This window comes from Capricornis sumatraensis, chromosome 10, assembly GCF_032405125.1.
Source record: "Capricornis sumatraensis isolate serow.1 chromosome 10, serow.2, whole genome shotgun sequence".
In the NCBI taxonomy this organism is placed as follows: Eukaryota; Metazoa; Chordata; class Mammalia; order Artiodactyla; family Bovidae; genus Capricornis; species Capricornis sumatraensis.
In genome coordinates, this window is record NC_091078.1 from 12,550,960 (window position 1) to 12,568,719 (window position 17,760).

At 44.8% G+C, this 17,760-nt stretch overlaps 1 protein-coding gene across 24 annotated transcripts in view; it reads left to right on the forward strand.

Annotated features, from left to right (window-relative positions):
• Nucleotides 1–17,760, forward strand: part of KCNMA1 (potassium calcium-activated channel subfamily M alpha 1) — a 762,349-nt gene that overhangs the window by 526,457 nt on the left and 218,132 nt on the right. For all 24 annotated transcript variants that reach the window (XM_068982831.1, XM_068982832.1, XM_068982835.1 and 21 more), the window contains 3 exons: nt 11,848–11,958; nt 14,945–15,050; nt 16,773–16,855. In XM_068982831.1, coding sequence (XP_068838932.1) covers nt 11,848–11,958; nt 14,945–15,050; nt 16,773–16,855 — 300 coding nt within the window. The remainder of the gene's footprint in view (nt 1–11,847; nt 11,959–14,944; nt 15,051–16,772; nt 16,856–17,760) is intronic.

Below are 17,760 nucleotides of genomic sequence, written 5' to 3' on the forward strand. Positions count from 1 at the left end.
AAAACAAGTGTTATTAGATGCTATATCATGTAAAGGCCCAGGTATTCCTTTCCAATGAGAGGGGTGTGGATGTGGGCACTTCTTTCTTTGCATCTGCTTTGGATTCTTATAAGCCACGTCTTCAGTCCTTTTCAAACTTGGAGCTCTATTTGGAGAGACTTGGATGCATATTAAATCTATTTCCTGATAATACTAATGGAATGAAAGCTTGTCTCCCCCCTACCCCCCCCCCACCACTTTTCTGCTGTCTCTCTTCCCTTCCACACACTTGTCAAAATGTTCCAGCTATTGTTCTGAAAACAAGAATAGACATGTAGGTGGGAGATGAACTGTGTACCTTAAAAAATAAAAAGTCATATTCAGACTTTGACTTTCACCCTCATATATTCTTTCTTCCATTAAAGAAAAAGAATTCTGAATATAACTTTTCTAATTATAATCCCTGAAGATTCTTTCTGCCTAACCTCACATTTGATTGGGTGAATCCTTGTTCAGTTTAGTTCAGTCACTCAGTCATGTCCGACTCTTTGCGACCCCATGAATCGCAGCACGCCAGGCCTCCCTGTCCATCACCATCTCCCGGAGTTCACTCAGACTCGCGTCCATCGAGTCAGTGATGCCACCCAGCCATCTCATCCTCTGTCGTCCCCTTCTCCTCCTGCCCCCAATCCCTCCCACCATCAGAGTCTTTTCCAATGAGTCAACTTTTCACATGAGGTGGCCAAAGTACTGGAGTTTCAGCTTTAGCATCATTCCCTCCAAAGAAATCCCAGGGCTGATCTCCTTCAGAATGGACTGGTTGGATCTCCTTGTAGTCCAAGGGACTCTCAAGAGTCTTCTCCAACACCACAGTTCAAAAGCATCAATTCTTCAGTGCTCAGCTTTCTTCATAGTCCAGTTCTTACATCCATACATGACCACAGGAAAAACCATAGCCTTGACTAGATGGACCTTAGTCGGCAAAGTAATATCTCTGCTTTTGAATATACTATCTAGGTTGGTCATAAGTTTTCTTCCAAGGAGTAAGTGTCTTTTAATTTAATGGCTGCAATCACCATCTGCAGTGATTTTGGAGCCCCCCCAAAATAAAGTCTGACACTGTTTCTACTGTTTCCCCATCTATTTCCCATGAAGTGATGGGACTGGATGCCATGATCTTCGTTTTCTGAATGTTGAGCTTTAAGCCAACTTTTTCACTCTCCTCTTTCACTTTTGGGCAGATTCTAAATCTAAAGGACAAACACAACCCTCTGAGGCTAAGTTGCGCTGTGTTTTCTTTTTCCGCTGTGTCATTCATTCTGATAGCTGTCTTCCCGGAGTTGTGCAAAGCAATTACTAGTAGATTTGGGGTTTCATCCCACTGCTGCCATCACACACTAAAAATAAACCAGGAAGCCTTCTAACTGGCCAAGTCTTCTCTTTTTTATTATAAAAGAACTTTAGAAGCTGATGCAGCATGAAATTCATGGAAACTTGATTCTGTGCCTCTCAGGGTTTGCACCTCCACATCTGGTACTGGTATTGCATAACCCCCCAAACCATAGGGGCTTCTTCAAATGTGAGTACCAGTTGTCAGTAAAAGCAAACTTCTCTCACCTCCAATACTTTGTCAATAAGGACACATGTTTGGAGATAGATGTATGCCCATCTCGTGAGAGGTTTTATGGCCCTAGCCACTGACTTCAGAGGCAAATGCTAGCTAGTATATAGAACAGATTTAGGAAAGCTCCCATCCCAATGTATTTGCTCAACTAATGATTATTTGAGCCCTGTTATGTTCCAGGCACTGGGCTGGGTGCTGTGGGTTAAAGGATGAGCAAGAAGATACGATTCTTGCTCCCCTGCACCTTACCTGAGACTGATCAATCAGAACCACCCAAGAGCTAGTGGCAGCTATGTAGAAGCTGGATTACAGAGGAGCCTTGTCTCCATGAAATGCTCTTTCGGCAAGAATTTTGTTCAATAAAATCATGAAGGTATAAGGCAATCATGAAGACTGCAAGCCTTTTAAAGGGAATGCTCCTAAAAGCATTAGATAATTCACATTAGTAGATGTCTCCATTGGAGTAGTTTAGGGCAAAGGTAACAGAGAGATGACTTGTGGACCTAAAAACCTACAAATCTAATGACGGACCCTGTAAAAGAGGGGTGCAGAGACATTTAGGAAGTAGAGGGGGTGCTAATGCCACCTGGAGTTCTGGGCCTTTCCAATCTAGCGAACATCCCTCTGTGGTGTCTTATGCCTTATCAAGCTCTGGAACCTGTGGACTTCTCCCTGTACTTGTGTGTGTGTCAGACAGAAGATGGAGGCTCAGGGTGTTGGGTCTACTTACAGTGGATGGCTAGCAGCACACAGCTAGCAGGGGCAACAACCTTGGGTGTGGCTGAGGAATGAGGCCACACCCAAGGATGTGTCAGGATATGTCAACTTAATTGTTGTTATGGGAGGGCCATATCCCAACAGCTTCTGTTCTAGGGCCATGAGGCATGCAGGGGTATTTGGGAAGGCAGTGGGGTCAGTTTGCACATCAAAGCTAGCATACTTTCCCTCTTCCAGGCAAAATTAAGAACCACTTCTTTGCTTGGACTCATTCTCCCTCTGTTCTGTCTTCATCCCCAGAGGGTATAGCTGATCTTGTCTTTCATCTTCTCTTCTCTTGGTGCCTTGTGTTCAGAAGCAGCATTATCAAGTGGAAACAGGCAGATCTGATTTGATTGGAATAGAGGAAAATGCTGTTCAAGTGCCTGGATTTCTCTGTTAGTGCAAAGAACCACCTAAAATTGGAAGAATAGGGTCAAGGGAAGAATGGCTTACTTAAAAATGACCAAAGGCCACAAAACCCTGCAGTAATAGATTAATAAAAGGCAGAAGGGTGAGGGCGTTGTAGAGAGACACAAGGAAGAACCAGTATTATTTATGAGATTTGGGCAATTATAGAATTGCTTGCTTAAGAAGCTATATAAGTCCTCTTCCATGAAGGAAGGAGGAAAGAGATAAAACCAAAATAGTGGTGCCAATACCTGCATACTGAGTTACTGTGAGAATTCAGTGAGAAACTAAAGCTAAACAAATCTACAGTTAAAGTTCTTTGGTTATAGGCAACTGAAATTTATTCTTGCTGACTTCAGCAGAAAAGGCTTTTTTTTTTTTTAGAAGGTTAAAGTATCTTACAGCATTCAGACAAAAGCTGAAGATGCCAGAAAGGACAGAGGTGAGGCTGAGAAGCAACACTGGGGTCCAGTAAGCAGAGACTCAGAGAAAGTCCTCACAAGCTTTTACCACGAGGATCAGTCAGTTCCCACCGTGAACTTAGTGTCACTTCATTTAAGACTGGAAAGCACTGCTTGTCCTAGTCTGGGCAGGAACCATGACTGAAGGTCCCAAGACTGTATTTGATTGGGGAGGAGTGGCTCCCCAAATTTAAAACGAGGTGTTGTTCTCTAGATTGGACAGAACCTATGCTCCAGATGAGGGGTGGCTTCTTCATTATGCAGACAAGCAGCAGAAGCAGGCTTATCTGCATCTCCCCTCCTCACCCCCATGTCCCTCCTTCCTTTCCCCAGTCCAAGGTTTAGGTTTATGCTTAATTTTAGCATGAATGCCATTCTAGACAACCAGAGAACTGGGACCTCAGCATGGTCCCGATCATTGCATTTTTCTTTGTAAGTACTTTGAAGACATTGTTACACACACACACAAAAAAAAGTGTGTGTGCACACAAGCGTGAATGTTTGTGTGTCCAAAACAAACCTAGCACCTAATTTAAGAATCTGTACATTTAGGGACTTTGCTGGCAGTCCACCTGTCAGTGCAAGGGGTGCAGGTTCAGTCCCTGTTTGGGAAGCTAAGATTCCATATACCTTGCAGCCCAAAAGCTATAAAACAAAAGCAATATTGTAACAGATTCAATAAAGACTTTAAAAATGGTCCACATCAAAAAAATCTTTTTTTAAAAAAATATCTATACATTTAGGTAACTGCAGATTTCATTCTATAGCCAAATCCAATGAATAAAGATCAAAAATTAATTACTAAACCCTGAACTCCCTCATTTGATGTCATTTTAAAATTTAGATGTAGACTACTTTACTTTTTCCCAAGAAATGAGGTGCTATTGAAAGGAAGGTGCATGTTAGACTGGAACACAGTCAATATCTCCTGCTCTGAGGTTCTTAGTATTTATTTTTAAGGCTTGGGTTGAGGTTCCTTTTTGGCAACAAGCTACACAAGGTGTTGGCCATTCCTCATGCCTGGTAGCTCAGCTTTCCTAGTAAAGCATCTGTCTGCAATGCAGGGGACCCGGGTTCAATCCCTGGGTTGGGAAGATCCCCTGGAGAAGGAAATAGCAACCCACTCCAGTACTCTTGCCTGGAAAATCCCATGGACAGAGGAGCCTCACAGGCTACAGTCCATGGGGTCTCAAAGAGTCAGACACGCCTGAGTGACTTGACTTTCACTTTCTTTCATGCCTGTTATAATTGTGGAGGTCTAATTATGATTTGGGATGATGGAGGTACAGATACAGATCCCTCTGGGTGGTTTAGATCCTGACTGTCTGTGTAGGATGAGATGTGCCCTCTTTGTGCAGAAAGTTCTGGTCCGGTCAGGGCATCCCAGTGTTCTCTGTTGGGACTGCCAGTAGTCTGTCCTCTGACCTTGGGGCTGTGTTTTACAGAGGTGCCTTTGGTACACTGCTGGAATCTATTTGCTCAGCCTTCTGCCCCCATTTAGGGAAACAACCAAACAGCCTGTCTCCTCCAGAACAGCTCTATTGACAGCTGGATAAGATGATTACTTTATTCTCTTCCTCACTGGGGGGGAGAAGATATTCCCTTCCTTTGTGATTAGCAAAGTGCTAGATGTGGGTCCTGGGTAGACAATTATCTCTGAACCTCCTTGGGTTTTTTTTTTTTTTTTTTTTGGTTGTTGTTGGCTTGCTTTTGTTTTTTCATCTTCTTTAATGGGCGATGGTTAAAACCATGGGATCCTGAGCTCCATACACACTCACAACTGTTTTGTTTTCATTTTTGTCTTGTTTACATGCACTGTTTTCTTACAAACTTGAGACACAGTGATAGGTCAGACGTGGCAGAATCAGCCAATGACCTGCAGGCTTGCAATGAACTAACTAGAAAATGTCTTCTACACTTCCCATGACATAGAGTGTCCAAGCCAAGCATACTTCGCCAACCAGTCCACTGATCAACAGTTAATTCTTGAGAGCCCAGAAAGTTTTAGGGGTTCTGAGCTGGGTCTCAGGGCAGCCCAGAGTTAGCAGCTGTTTGCTGAAGATGACCATCCCACTGGGAGGCAGTTCCTTTGGGATGGGCTCCCAGTATAAGAGGCAGATGGAAGGCAGGACTAGGGTTACCCTTCCTCCTTCAAGCAATGGGATTATGAGCCTTAAGGGGAAATCTGGGTAATAGTTGCTCTAAAGGACATGCCCCGAATCAGGGGATGCACTACCAGGTGAGAAACAATGGAAAACTCAGAACCTTCCTGAATCTCTTTCTCATAAGAGACAGTCTTGGAGAGAGAGTTATGTTAACCCTGATGGTTTCAGTTCAACATAGGAGGGACGACGTGAACTTTGGGTACTGACCACTGTGTGATCTGGGATGTGCCGTCTTTTATCACCCCTGCCATCTATGTGATAAAATGCTGCAGAATTCCCTTGACAAGTCCTTCTTAAAATTCATTCACATCAGACACAGTCTCCAGCAGTGGGAGGTGTTGGGGGTGAGAGCGAGAACGAGCCAAGCATGATTAGAAGGCTCAGCAGAGAGACAGGAAAGATTCTAGCATATGTATTTGATATAAATATTATAGTTTTACAGAGACATCTAGATCAATATATGCCACATTTCATCTACCTCTTTGACAAAGTGAGCGCAATGTATTCAGGGAAAGCTGTATAGGATTTTCAATTTACTCTGTATGATTTATTGTGACAGGATAGCTATGGGTTTTTTAAGTTCTTTATACTTGTTCCAGTAAAAATGGATATAGTATCTTAAAAAATAAACAGCCCAGAGCTGGGCATTTTACATTGTCTTTCTAGAGCGAGGCTCAGCTGAAGAGAGATCTGAGACCTCCCTGCCCTTGTGGGAAGTGATGCAGTCAGATTCTCAGTCCTCACTCTTGAGAGCTTTTTTAAAAAAATTTTTTTTAGAGTGGGGGTTTGTTAACAGGGAACTGCATTGGGAAGCTATGGCAGACGTCTAGACTAGATAGGCTGGTGTGAACAGGGTGGGGCAGAGAGCTGGAATACTGAGTGGGTGCAGCCCCAGCAGTCTGGGTCTCTTCATTTTCTAGTGACTGGGCCCCAGGTCACACAGCATAGGTCCCCCCGACTCTTGAGTCCTAGCCCAGGCTCCATTCAGGCGCACCAGCTTCTTTGGTATTGCAGACATCAAACCAAGGGGATAGGTCTGCCCTTCCTCCGGCATTCACCTTGCATTGAGCCCTGGACCTCGGTTTCCACATTGAAATAACGCAGACAGCAGACTAAACATTCACCAAGGGCTGTCCTGATGCTGAGATAGACGGAGGAAGTGGAAAAGAGCCTATCGTTGTCGCAAATCTCTTTTTCAAAGGCCACTGGCTTTAAGAAATGTTATCTGAGTCTTTCAAAAGGTGTAGACATTGGTTCTCATTGAGCTACACTCAACCTCATTCCATCTCCAGATGCCTCATTCGCTGGAACCTTTGACTAGGAGACCCTTCTCTGTCCTCATCTTATACCTTCTGCCATAAGTCAGTTTCCCTTAGTGATCCATTCAGAAAGACACCAGTGGAACTGAGTTCTAAAATTGAATTGCCAACTCCACTGGGGCATTCCAGCATGCTTGGCCCGTCTCCAAGAAGAGAGTAGTGAGAGTGAGGACACTGTGTGGGATTTCATTCCGAAAGTGGAGATGTGTCTTAATGGGAGGGAAATATTGAATGAGGATGTGCCCATGAAATAAGCAGTTAGCACTTTTGTGATAGAGCCTGTAATACTCAAGCATCATTCCTCTGATTAAGTCACACTCCACCCTTGATGCCAAGCCTGCTCCATGTTGCCCATTCTAATTCAATCCATCCCCTCTTTCTGGAGCCCTTATCCAAACCAGGCATGCTTTCTTACACTGGATGAGTAACTTCTTCCCACAAAGTGCCATCGACTACTATTTTGGCATTTAAGATGCTTCCTCATGTATCTGACTTCAAGGGATCTTTTAATCCAAGCTGCTAAAATTAGTTTATCCCAAGAAAGAGTTGTTCACAGGACTTGACAGAACTTTAAAAACCAAAGAAGTCATTCCACCAGAAATGGTTTGTGATTTGTTAGCCATCTTCCCAAACCAAGTGGCCAGGCCCTTAATGACATCAATCATTAAGATTACTGGTAGTCTTGAAAAGTTTGAATCCAGAGCCACAGATGGGAAGAGCATTAGAGCCCTTCACAGCCAATGTTCCTGAATGTTCTCTATTGTCAGTGAATCTCTTATTGGATTTTTTGTTCTCTTGTGGGATCCTTGGGCTGGACATAGTATAAAATGCTATAAAGGTAGTATTTACATCACCTTGCAGCCCTTTGCTATGGCAACCCACTCCAGTGCTCTTGTCTGGAAAGTCCCATGGACAGAGGAGCCTGGTAGGCTGCAGTCCATGGGGTCGCTATGAGTTGGACACAAAGTGACGTAGCAGCAGCAGCAGCCCTTTGGCTTGCCAAATTGCATGCCTTCAATTAACAACTTGGTTCTGAGTTTCTGCTGTCATTCAGCCTTTGCTGTCTTGAGCTTGCCGGCCTGGCTGACTAGATGCAGCTAGTATCTGTTGATACCATGCTGCGATGATGCTTTAAGTGAGGGCCTCTCTCCTGTCCCGGGAGGACCCTCCAATGTCCCCTCCATTGTATGTCTGAGGGAACCTCTCATTGACCTATTCCTGTCTGTTGTAAAGGAGTAGAAGCCGAAATACCCAAGCCTCTGCTCTCTCTCCATGTCTTCACCGTTGTCTTTGTGAGAGTTAGAGTTAGAGACCCGGATCATGTCCTGGGCAAGTGACTTTACCTTCGGTGAGATGTCAGGCATGTGGCTTAAGGAAATTGAGGTTCCGAGAGGTTATTTGAAAAGATGCAGAGAGTAGGAATGTGGGGTTGTTTGAGGATCAGATGAGACTCCAGGAGCTACAGAGCACTCCATATCTGTTACATCCTGATTTACAGACATCACATGAATCCTACCGTTTAATCATGCTTACAGTGGCCCAGACTCTTTAGTAGACCCTTCACATGTATTGTCTATTTAAATAAATCCTCAAGATAACCTCATGAATCAGGTACTAGCTCCAACCCCTCAGAGACTCTGACTTTATGACTGTAAAATGCAGAATTGGTACCTTGCCCAAGACTGTTTAGTTATTTAGTGTCTGAACTGAGCTGACACAGGGCTATCAACATATGAATCTCACATGGTAGATTTGTAGGTGTCAAGGAACCCGACAGAGATAATTTTGGATGAGGAACTTTTTGACGTTCTTCGAATCATACACGGTGAACAACCATCACTATGCTTCCAAGGAGGGTACACCCTGCTCTCAATCGCACAATATTCAATTATATTTTCAGTCACTGAAGATGTGAGACATTCTTGCTTCTCTTCTCCCCAGCAATAACAGCCTTCTTCAAACTAGTGCCTCTGGAATTTTCAAGAATCCTGAAAATATTACTGGAAAAAGAATGTCTCCCAGTTCACCGTCCATCCCCTGTACTCCTGCAGGGCCCCTGGTGCTCACTCCCTCAGTTACGGGCTGGTGAGGAGCAGATCTCCTAATGCAGGTGCTGAGTCAGAGAGGCAGCTTCACCCCACCCATCAGTTCTAACTGCATTCAAACATTTTCAATATGTGGGCTCCCTGATAACTTCCACTGCATGGAAAACAAAGTGGAGGGAAATGATTATTGGCACAAAAGGGGGAAGCCGTAAATCTTCAACTCAGATAGAGGACAGATTGGAACAATATGGGTTCTCCAAGGTTGCCATGATAATGTACCTAATAACTCTTCTTGGGCAAAAAGGCAATCTGCTTTCAATCAATCTCGCTTTTTTCCTGAGCAAAAATACCAATTATGTTGAAGGGAGATTTTTTTCTTCCTTTTTTGATAAAGACTGCTCTCCACCTCAGAAATCATGCTGTAGCTTAAAGATATATATTTTTTCAATTGTCTAGAATGGTATTGGATAGGCCAGCATCAAATGAGAAAAGTCAATCCCTTTTTTTTTTTTTTCCTCCCCTCTCCTGCCAACATTTGTCTGCTTCTTAAGAGAGGTGAAAGCTAATTAAAGGCTTAAGGGATAATATTGATTGCATTGGAATATATTTTATATGTACCCAGCACATTTTCAACTAAGAGAACCCTGACTCTTTCTAAGGCTGAATAAATCAGCTGCCTGAGTCTTTGATTCAAGGGTGAGAGGATGGACTCACCTCCTTCCCCTCCGCTTCTCACACGTCTGTCCTAGAGATGAATGATCTCACAAGAGGAAGAAGGAATGCTGGCAGATGTTCATTCAGTTCTTTGCGTACAAGATAGGGAAGGATGAATGTTCTGGCATTTCCCTGGACTGATCATTGATTTGAGTCCTGCTCTGAATGATAACCAGGCTTACGCGGGTAAAGAACTTTGAGCTTTGCAGTGCCTGGTGCAGGAGGCTGGATGGGTAGTATTAACCTCTCAGCTCCCTCATCTATCGAATGGGGATAAGTAGCTTGCCCAGAATCACACACATCCTTGGTGGCAGAGCAGGGAATCATACCTACCTTACTATCAGGAAGAGTCCCACTCGCCCATCTGTCCTGCAGAGGTGCCCGTACATTGAATTCATTCTGGCCTCATTCTCAATCATGGAAGTTTGTAGGCAGAAAGCATTAGAATTGTCCTCCAAACAGCCCTGTTGTCTTTTGTGGAGATGTCAGATTAGGAGGGAGATGTTGTTTTTTTCGTCAGTTTCTGAACATGCTTGGCAAATTCAAAATCAGAAATCTTTTTCAGAAAATGCACATTCATTTGCAGCCTCTTTTGTCCATATAAATGCGCATTTGCCACAAGAATCATTTTTTCAAGATATGACCCGACAAAAATGTGTATAATCCTGTTGTTCAATTTGCATCATGTTTTCTGACATACTGTGCATTTCAGAAGGGAGTTACTCATATGCATTTTGGGACATCAGATTGGGATCAGTGGCCAGGGGACCTCCCTTAACCCAGCAGGTACTGGCTTGAGAGTCAAGTGGTTATATTAAAACGTCTCTTCTGAGGAGGCCCATTGACACCCCCTGCCCCAACAAGGGCCTCCACTTGCCCAATCGCTCAGTGCAGCACCGTAACAATAACAGTCCATAATGGTGATATTATTAACTGCATGGCGCATATTATTGATTTACTCTTTGTTCTGCATCATTATCCTTTCACCAATGAGTTTACTGTATTATTCTCACATACTTAGTCAAGCACCAAATTACACCGAAAGGGCAGGCTCTTGTAATGGCATCTAATGGAACATCGCATAAGCGATCATCACTGCCTCCTCTTAGGAGTCGCCTCCAGCCAATGAGCTCTCTGCCTTACTGGAATGTGCACAGAGCAATTATGGAGTGCAAGGGGCCTGGCCATTCTAAATTTCTCCCACAAAATTACTGTGCTTCATGCTCACCACCTGCCCATGCCTCAAAGCCCAGCCAGGGAGTCAGCCTCTGTCACTGTCAACATGAGAGGCACAGGGACCTGGGCTGAGTGAGCCTTTTGCTACAGTCTCTTTACTAGAAGCTGGCAGGTCTCATCTCCGCAGTCAGTCTCTTTGATAGTTTTGTATCAAAGAGCTTACTCCTGATTGAGCATCATAGATAGCGAATGTAAGAGGCCACAGTATAGCCGGTGTCAAAGTCGGATTGGTCCAGGAGCCAAAGATATTGGTGGGGTGCAGGGGGACGAGGACTGTTCTTCCAGGAGTCCTGGAAGATGGGCTCATCTCCTCAAGGGGAGCCGCTATTTCCGGAGACAAGTCCAAAGCACCCCGAAACAAAGGCAAACCATTCCATCCTCATCCCCTGTCCAAAGGTAAATTCCTTTGTCTCCTGTGGAAATCTCAGGCACCCTAAGGAAGCAGCTGTCTGGGGATGCACAGCCTGCCTGCGGCACCATCTCAGATTCCATAGGTGTCCCATCCCACATTTAGCCCTGAGTGATGCTCACTTACTGTAAAGTGTTACATGCTCCCATTGTCGGAGGAGTTATGGCAGAAAAATGCAAAATTTCCTTTTTACTGCTTATGGCCAGCAGAGCCCATAACGTGTCAAGCCGCACATTAGCCACCCTGATAAAAGTCCGCTTTCTTACACACAAAATCATCGTTTCAGCAAGATTTGTTATCTCATTACCTGATAAGCTCTATGTCATAAACCAAGACTCATTCGGTAAATCTCCCGGGAGGACGCTTTGTGGGCAGAAAGGGAGAGATATGAATCTGCAAGGGGCTTGATAATGCAGCGTTTAAGCGCAAGCATAATGTCACTTATTGTTAAATGCATAAAACCACTTGGCCAAGCAGTTGGGCTTTTAATAGGATTTTGTGTAGCATCAGGTGAGAAGCCATATGCTTTTCTGTCGAGGAGTCTCTGAGCACCTTCTGGCCCTGCTGCTTTGCCTCACAGCCCTCTGGGGAAGGGAGCTGGGCTTTACCAAGTCTCCTTGGAGGACATGAGTGCTTCCCTGCAGCTGTGCGCTTTTCTCTTGTCTTGCTGGGGGCGGGTGCCAGGGCAACTCTGGAATGGCCTCATCTAACTGGCCTTCCCCCTTCAGGCACATAGTGGTCTGTGGACACATCACACTGGAGAGCGTCTCCAACTTCCTGAAGGACTTTCTGCACAAGGACCGGGATGATGTCAATGTGGAGATCGTCTTTCTTCACAAGTAAGAGTTCCCCACAGTTTTGAGACCCTCCACCCAACCAGGCAGCACAAGGGGGCCCCCCTGAGTGTCTGTAGGTGGGGTGATGTGGGGGTGGCACTGGGGGGCAGGGCAGAATTGACTTAGCCACCGTCTCTGCTGGGCTCATTGGAGAGGATGTCCTAGAAATGATGGGAAGGAAGCAACCCATTCGTTTGGTGATAAGAGTGGCACCTGCCTCTGTGGAGGTGACTCTCTCTGGCAAATGACAGTAGGTTCATTATTGGTCAAACACATCATTACTGTCCCTGAAGCTGTCTGGATCTGCGCAATCCACGTGTATCCACAGTGTCTGGTGTGGATTCTTTATGAACGTAGGACTAACACAGTGCCCAAGCAAGATACAGAAGTAACAGGAAGCAGGGTTCAAGGCGATAACAATAGTAACAACAGCTGTCATTCCTAGGAACCTTCAGTTTAGGACACAGTGCTGGTCACCATAGTCTCTCCTTAAATCAGAAGAGGGAGTAAGAGTGCATGCTCAGCTCAGAGGACAATCTGGATCCTGACTCAACTAAATCCTGAACCAATTAAGTCCCTGGGCCTCAGTTTCCACATCCATAAGATGGGAAGTTCAAAATGGTTTCTACCTACCATCTTGGGCTATTATCAGAATGGAAAGCAAATTCATTCCAAGTATACAGAGAGGTGGCAGGTGGTAAAGAACCCATCTGCCAATGCAAGAGTTGTAAGAGATGCAGGTTCAATGGGTTGGGAAGATCCCTTGGAGATGGGCATGGCAACCCACTCCAGTATTCTTGCCTGGAGAATCCTATGGACAGAGGAGTCTGGAGGGCTATGGTCCATAGGGTTGCAAGGAGTTGGGACACAACTAAAGCGACGTAGCATGCACACTTATGAAGAGAATCAGACACCCCGTAAGTGCCCAATAAATGTTAGCTGTTACCATGTGAGAGAAAATATATTAAGCTATACAGCGGACTTAGGCGGTAGGACTTAATCGAGTTTGTTTTATAGGGGAGGAAACCAAGATATCTCCCTTCCACTCAGTGCTGTTGAGATCTTTTGCCTGGTCCCCTTTTAGGTAAAATGTAGCCCACCACAGGGATGGAGAGATGGAGAACACAGGCATGTTCACATGGGTGGCACTGTCTTCCTCTTTTATGGAGATGGGGTCATCATGAGGCAAGTCTTAGCCCCACATTGCCAAGGGACAAAGCTCACATGCTGGTGTTGGCTCCACTCGTTACTGACCACCCAGGACTCAGTCCTGCTCTGAGATCTCACTGAGGTTGACTTCCCTACAGTTATCCTGTACATCTCCTTCCTTTTGACATTGTGAATATGGAACTGGCAACCAAGTTTGAGCACCAGCATTTTTCTTCTTAGCACGGACTTCTCCAAGTTCTGAAAGGACTGGGCAGACCATGGATACAGGAGCTCAACCCATAGATTCAATTAACTGCTCAGCCACTGATGACCAGCTGTGGGGCCCATCCTCTGCTGAGCGTGTGGAAGGTTGAAGACAAGTCATCCTTCTTGGACATTTCAAGATGAGCACGTGTGCAGCAATTAGAGCACAACATAGTTCTATTAATGTACTGACGTCAGTTTAATCAACGGCAGAATCACATGGGACATCTGTATTGGGGAGAGACCACCACTCCTTGTATTACCAGGGTAGGCAGGCTTCCGGAAGGAGGCCCTGCTTGTAACAGATCTGGAAGACCGGTTGGACTTGCACGGGCAGATGTATTTCTCTCACCCATTGCTTTAGTCCAAATCAACAAGCTGGCTGCTAACGCTTCAGTTGCTAGGATTTACCTTTGTGTCCCCAGCATCCATCATTGTCAGCCCTGTCGTCCATGGCCCAGTTAATTAACCTCTCCAAGCTGTGGGTTAATAACATACCTTCCTCGAGAGTTGTTCTGAGGTTTAAATGAGTTAATATTTGTCAAGTGCTTAGAATGGTGGCTGCTGCATAGCAAATGCTTGAGAACATTAGCAGTTATCATCATTACTAAGTACTATGTTAGGCAAGAGTTGGTTAACTCAGTCCTTGGCACCTAGTAGGTTCTAACTGAATGTGATCTCCCAGGGCCTAGTGCAGTACCTAACAGAGATTAGGTGTTTCTTATTTCTGAAGAATTAATAAATGAATGGATAGGCTAACCAATGTTTTAATCCTTGTCCGGCAATGGGAAAGATTGCAGGGTGTGGCTCAAGGCTAAGAAGGATAAATAGTGTCCACATGCTGAATCAAGAACAATACTGGGAGTGGACTGACCCTGTGTCTGTCTACTCAGAGGAGACTTTTTTGGATCCAGTTCCTGAGGTTGAGAAGTCCATGAGGTGGAAAAGGAGGGAAAAGGCTTTTGGTGAAAGGAACAGCAGGAAGCTCTGCCAGGAAGACCTTTGGCTGATCCCTGATGTCACAGCCTCTGTTCTTCATTCATAAAGTAGTGATTCCTGCTGGGCCAGTGGTTAAGAATCCGCCTTGCCATGCAGGGGACAGGGGTTCGATCCTTGGTCAGGGAACTCTGATCCAACAAGCCGTGGAGCAACTAATACCACACACAGCAACTACTTGCATCGCAAAGAAGGGTCCTGCATGAAGCAAGGTCGACCCCGCCGTGCAGCAACTAAGGCCCGACAGAGACAATAAACCAATCAATAAAAGGAAACAGTGAGTGAAATACAATGTTTCAAAGTAGGGATTCCATTTGTGATGAAGTTGACATTTTGCCGCATGGGCCTCAGACTCTAAAGGTAGTGAAACTCTTCATTTTAGCTTGATATTGGTTTTGATTTTCAGTTGGGCTGAGGTTTTACTTCTCTTCAGTGTGAGCCTCTTATTTATGGCAAGCAAGAGGGTGCTCTGAAGGTAAAAGCCTTTTCTCTCTCTGTGGAAATTGGAGAGAAGGGAGGCCATGGAGGCCGAATACCTGACTCTGTTATATTAACAGCTGTCTCTTCTCTCCCTGCACAGCATCTCCCCTAACCTGGAGCTGGAAGCTCTGTTCAAACGACATTTTACCCAGGTGGAGTTTTATCAGGGTTCAGTCCTCAATCCGCATGATCTTGCAAGAGTCAAGGTAAGAAGGAAGGAGTGGCTTCTGCTTTTATTCCATCTAGGCGGTGTGTGACTCTGGGGTGACAGGACATGCCTCCTCACATGGCCAAGAGTCCCTTCCAAAGCCCTTAGAAAATAAATCAGATGCTACCAACCTTGGTATCACCCTTGCCCTGGTCCCAGGACTTTGTCCTGCTGGCACTTGGTAGACCAGCTATGAGCATTCCATACATGGACTGCTTGTACATAACATGCTAGACATCATTGGGCCCCTCAATATCAGCGCTGCTAAGGGAAGCAGACCAGTTGTGTGGACTCAGTGGTATCATGCATGACATAGCAATCAACTCATCCCCATTTTGAATACTTAAATTGCACTCAGCGTAGCTCTGAAATCTGTTATTTATATCAGGAAGGAACATTAAGGATAAAGTATAAAATAAAGTTTACCTAAGCCATCAAACATTTTGAGCTTCCTTTTTTTCCTCACCAAGACTAAAGGTGTAAAACTAAGCATGCAGGTATTTGGCAGCACTTGGTAATGAGCTAGTCTTTCTGTCTAGAGCCTACTAAGTTAGAATCTTCTTATAAACACGCCTAAAGGGATATAGCAAAATGACATCCACTGCTTTGCTCATTTTATATGGATTTTGTAAGCATGTTCAGTATTTGCATGCCAACAGGGATAGATTAATATTCTGAATCCATTGACATCTCAGTGCTTACTGCGGTCACTACATAATTCAGTAAATAATGTAATTGGCAAGCATGAATAAGCCAAAAGAATTTGGGCAAATTCTTTGCTTTATGAAAGGAAGAAAACTGGAGACAACTTCTGACATACCATGGAGGAAACCATGCCCTCCCACCAAATGCAGAAATGGGCTGTCGTAAGCACAACATCCCAAGTAGGACAGACCAGAGCCAGCATGGGAATTCTTTCGCATACAGAGTCTAGTTACTATTATCCAGACATGATCCAAGTTATGTCTAATGTGAAATCTTATGTGAGCTTGGGGGAAATAATTATTGTCCGTGGACCTGATTTAGTTGCAAGCAATTCTTAGCACAACTTGTGATCCTCTCAAAGGAATAAGTTTCCATTGGCACATGTTTAGCTAAGTCTTTAGGTTGTCTTTCAAGGTCATCTGTAACATATCATTTCACACTCAGATTTGTTGTCTTTTGAATATCTGAATGCTAACTGAATACTAAACAGTACTTAGCCGTTATCTGAGTTAGGGCTCTCATTTCCTCTTCTTCCACATTTAAGATGTGAAGAAAAGGTTAGATGAAGGACTTAAGAGTCTAAATTTCTGAATCCTCAATGACCCAGTTAACTTGGTAGCCTGAGAGAAGGGGTTTCACCCACCTAACACCACTTCCCGATTGGAAAAGTTAGGATGATGGTGCAGATTGTGGGGAAAGGAGGTGGAGAGGGACTGAAAGCCTTAATTAATTGTTACCTCAAGACAGAAAGCTTCTGTGTAAGAGGCTAGGCAAAATGAAAAGTGTAATTACCAAGGTACACGTTGTCCCTTCCAGCAGCAACAAGATGGAATGTTTATACCATAACAAGAACTTGCAACCTACACTTTTGACAAAAACTATAATCTCTCAGGATTATTATTTTTTCTTTTCCTTGCAAAGCACCAGGTTCCCCCAGAGCTGTCAGCAGAGAGAGACTGCAACCAAGGATGGCTATTCATATTTTTGTGTTCTGTGATTTTCTTTGGTGTCTTAGATAGAGTCAGCAGATGCGTGCCTCATCCTTGCCAATAAGTACTGCGCAGACCCCGACGCCGAAGATGCCTCCAACATCATGAGGTAATCTCAGGGAGGCAGGGAGGCAGGGAGGGCTCTGGGCTGGGTGCTCCGTGGCCACTTGCTGTTCTGTTGGGTCCCTCTGCAGAGCACTGTCTCTGCAGGACCCTCTTTCCTCATTAGCCACCTTCTAGCTCACCACCTGCATAGGTCCAGGGTGGGGGGAACTGAGGCTGTGGTGGGTGCAGAAGGCAATGACACAAGGCATCGCCAACCAAAAGCTCAGCCTTAAAAGATATGAGGGCTCACAACCAGACTTGGGGTGCAGGACTAGCAAAGGAAAGATAGATTTCACTGGGAATATGCCTAAACTAGGGGGGCCTTTTGGAATATCTGGAAGTGTTCTTGGTTAGGGGACAGTGCCGCTCATGCCTGGTGGATAGAGGCGAAGGTTACTACTCAACATCCTACAATGCACAGGATGGCCCCTGTAGCAGAAAATTGTCCGAAAACAAATGAGGAGCCCCATGTTAGAGCATTCCAAGTGCATCTACAGCACACTGATTAATATCTCCCACAAAGAGGGGTTTGTTGAGCAATTGGCTTGTTTCAACCAGTTTCCCCAAATGAAATAGTTTTCTTTACTGAAAGCCTCCTCAGTGCTTTGAATACTCATATGAATTTCTAAGGTAATGTTCTGTAGAGAGTTTCTCAAACCTATTTGACTACAATCCCCTCCCCCCCTTTTTTTTTAACAGAGTGCCTCCTGGTGGGGGTGGGGGAGTGGCGGTCAGTCTTTGGAAAGCGCTGCCCAATGCCTTTGTTGTAAATAGGCTGGGCTCATCTAAGCCCATTTTCAGGCCAACTTCTGCTCCTTATTGTTTTTTATCATTTCAGGAGAAAATTATTCCGTATTTTTCTTCACATAGACCCATATTCCAGACATCTTGGGGCTATGCAGTTACCAG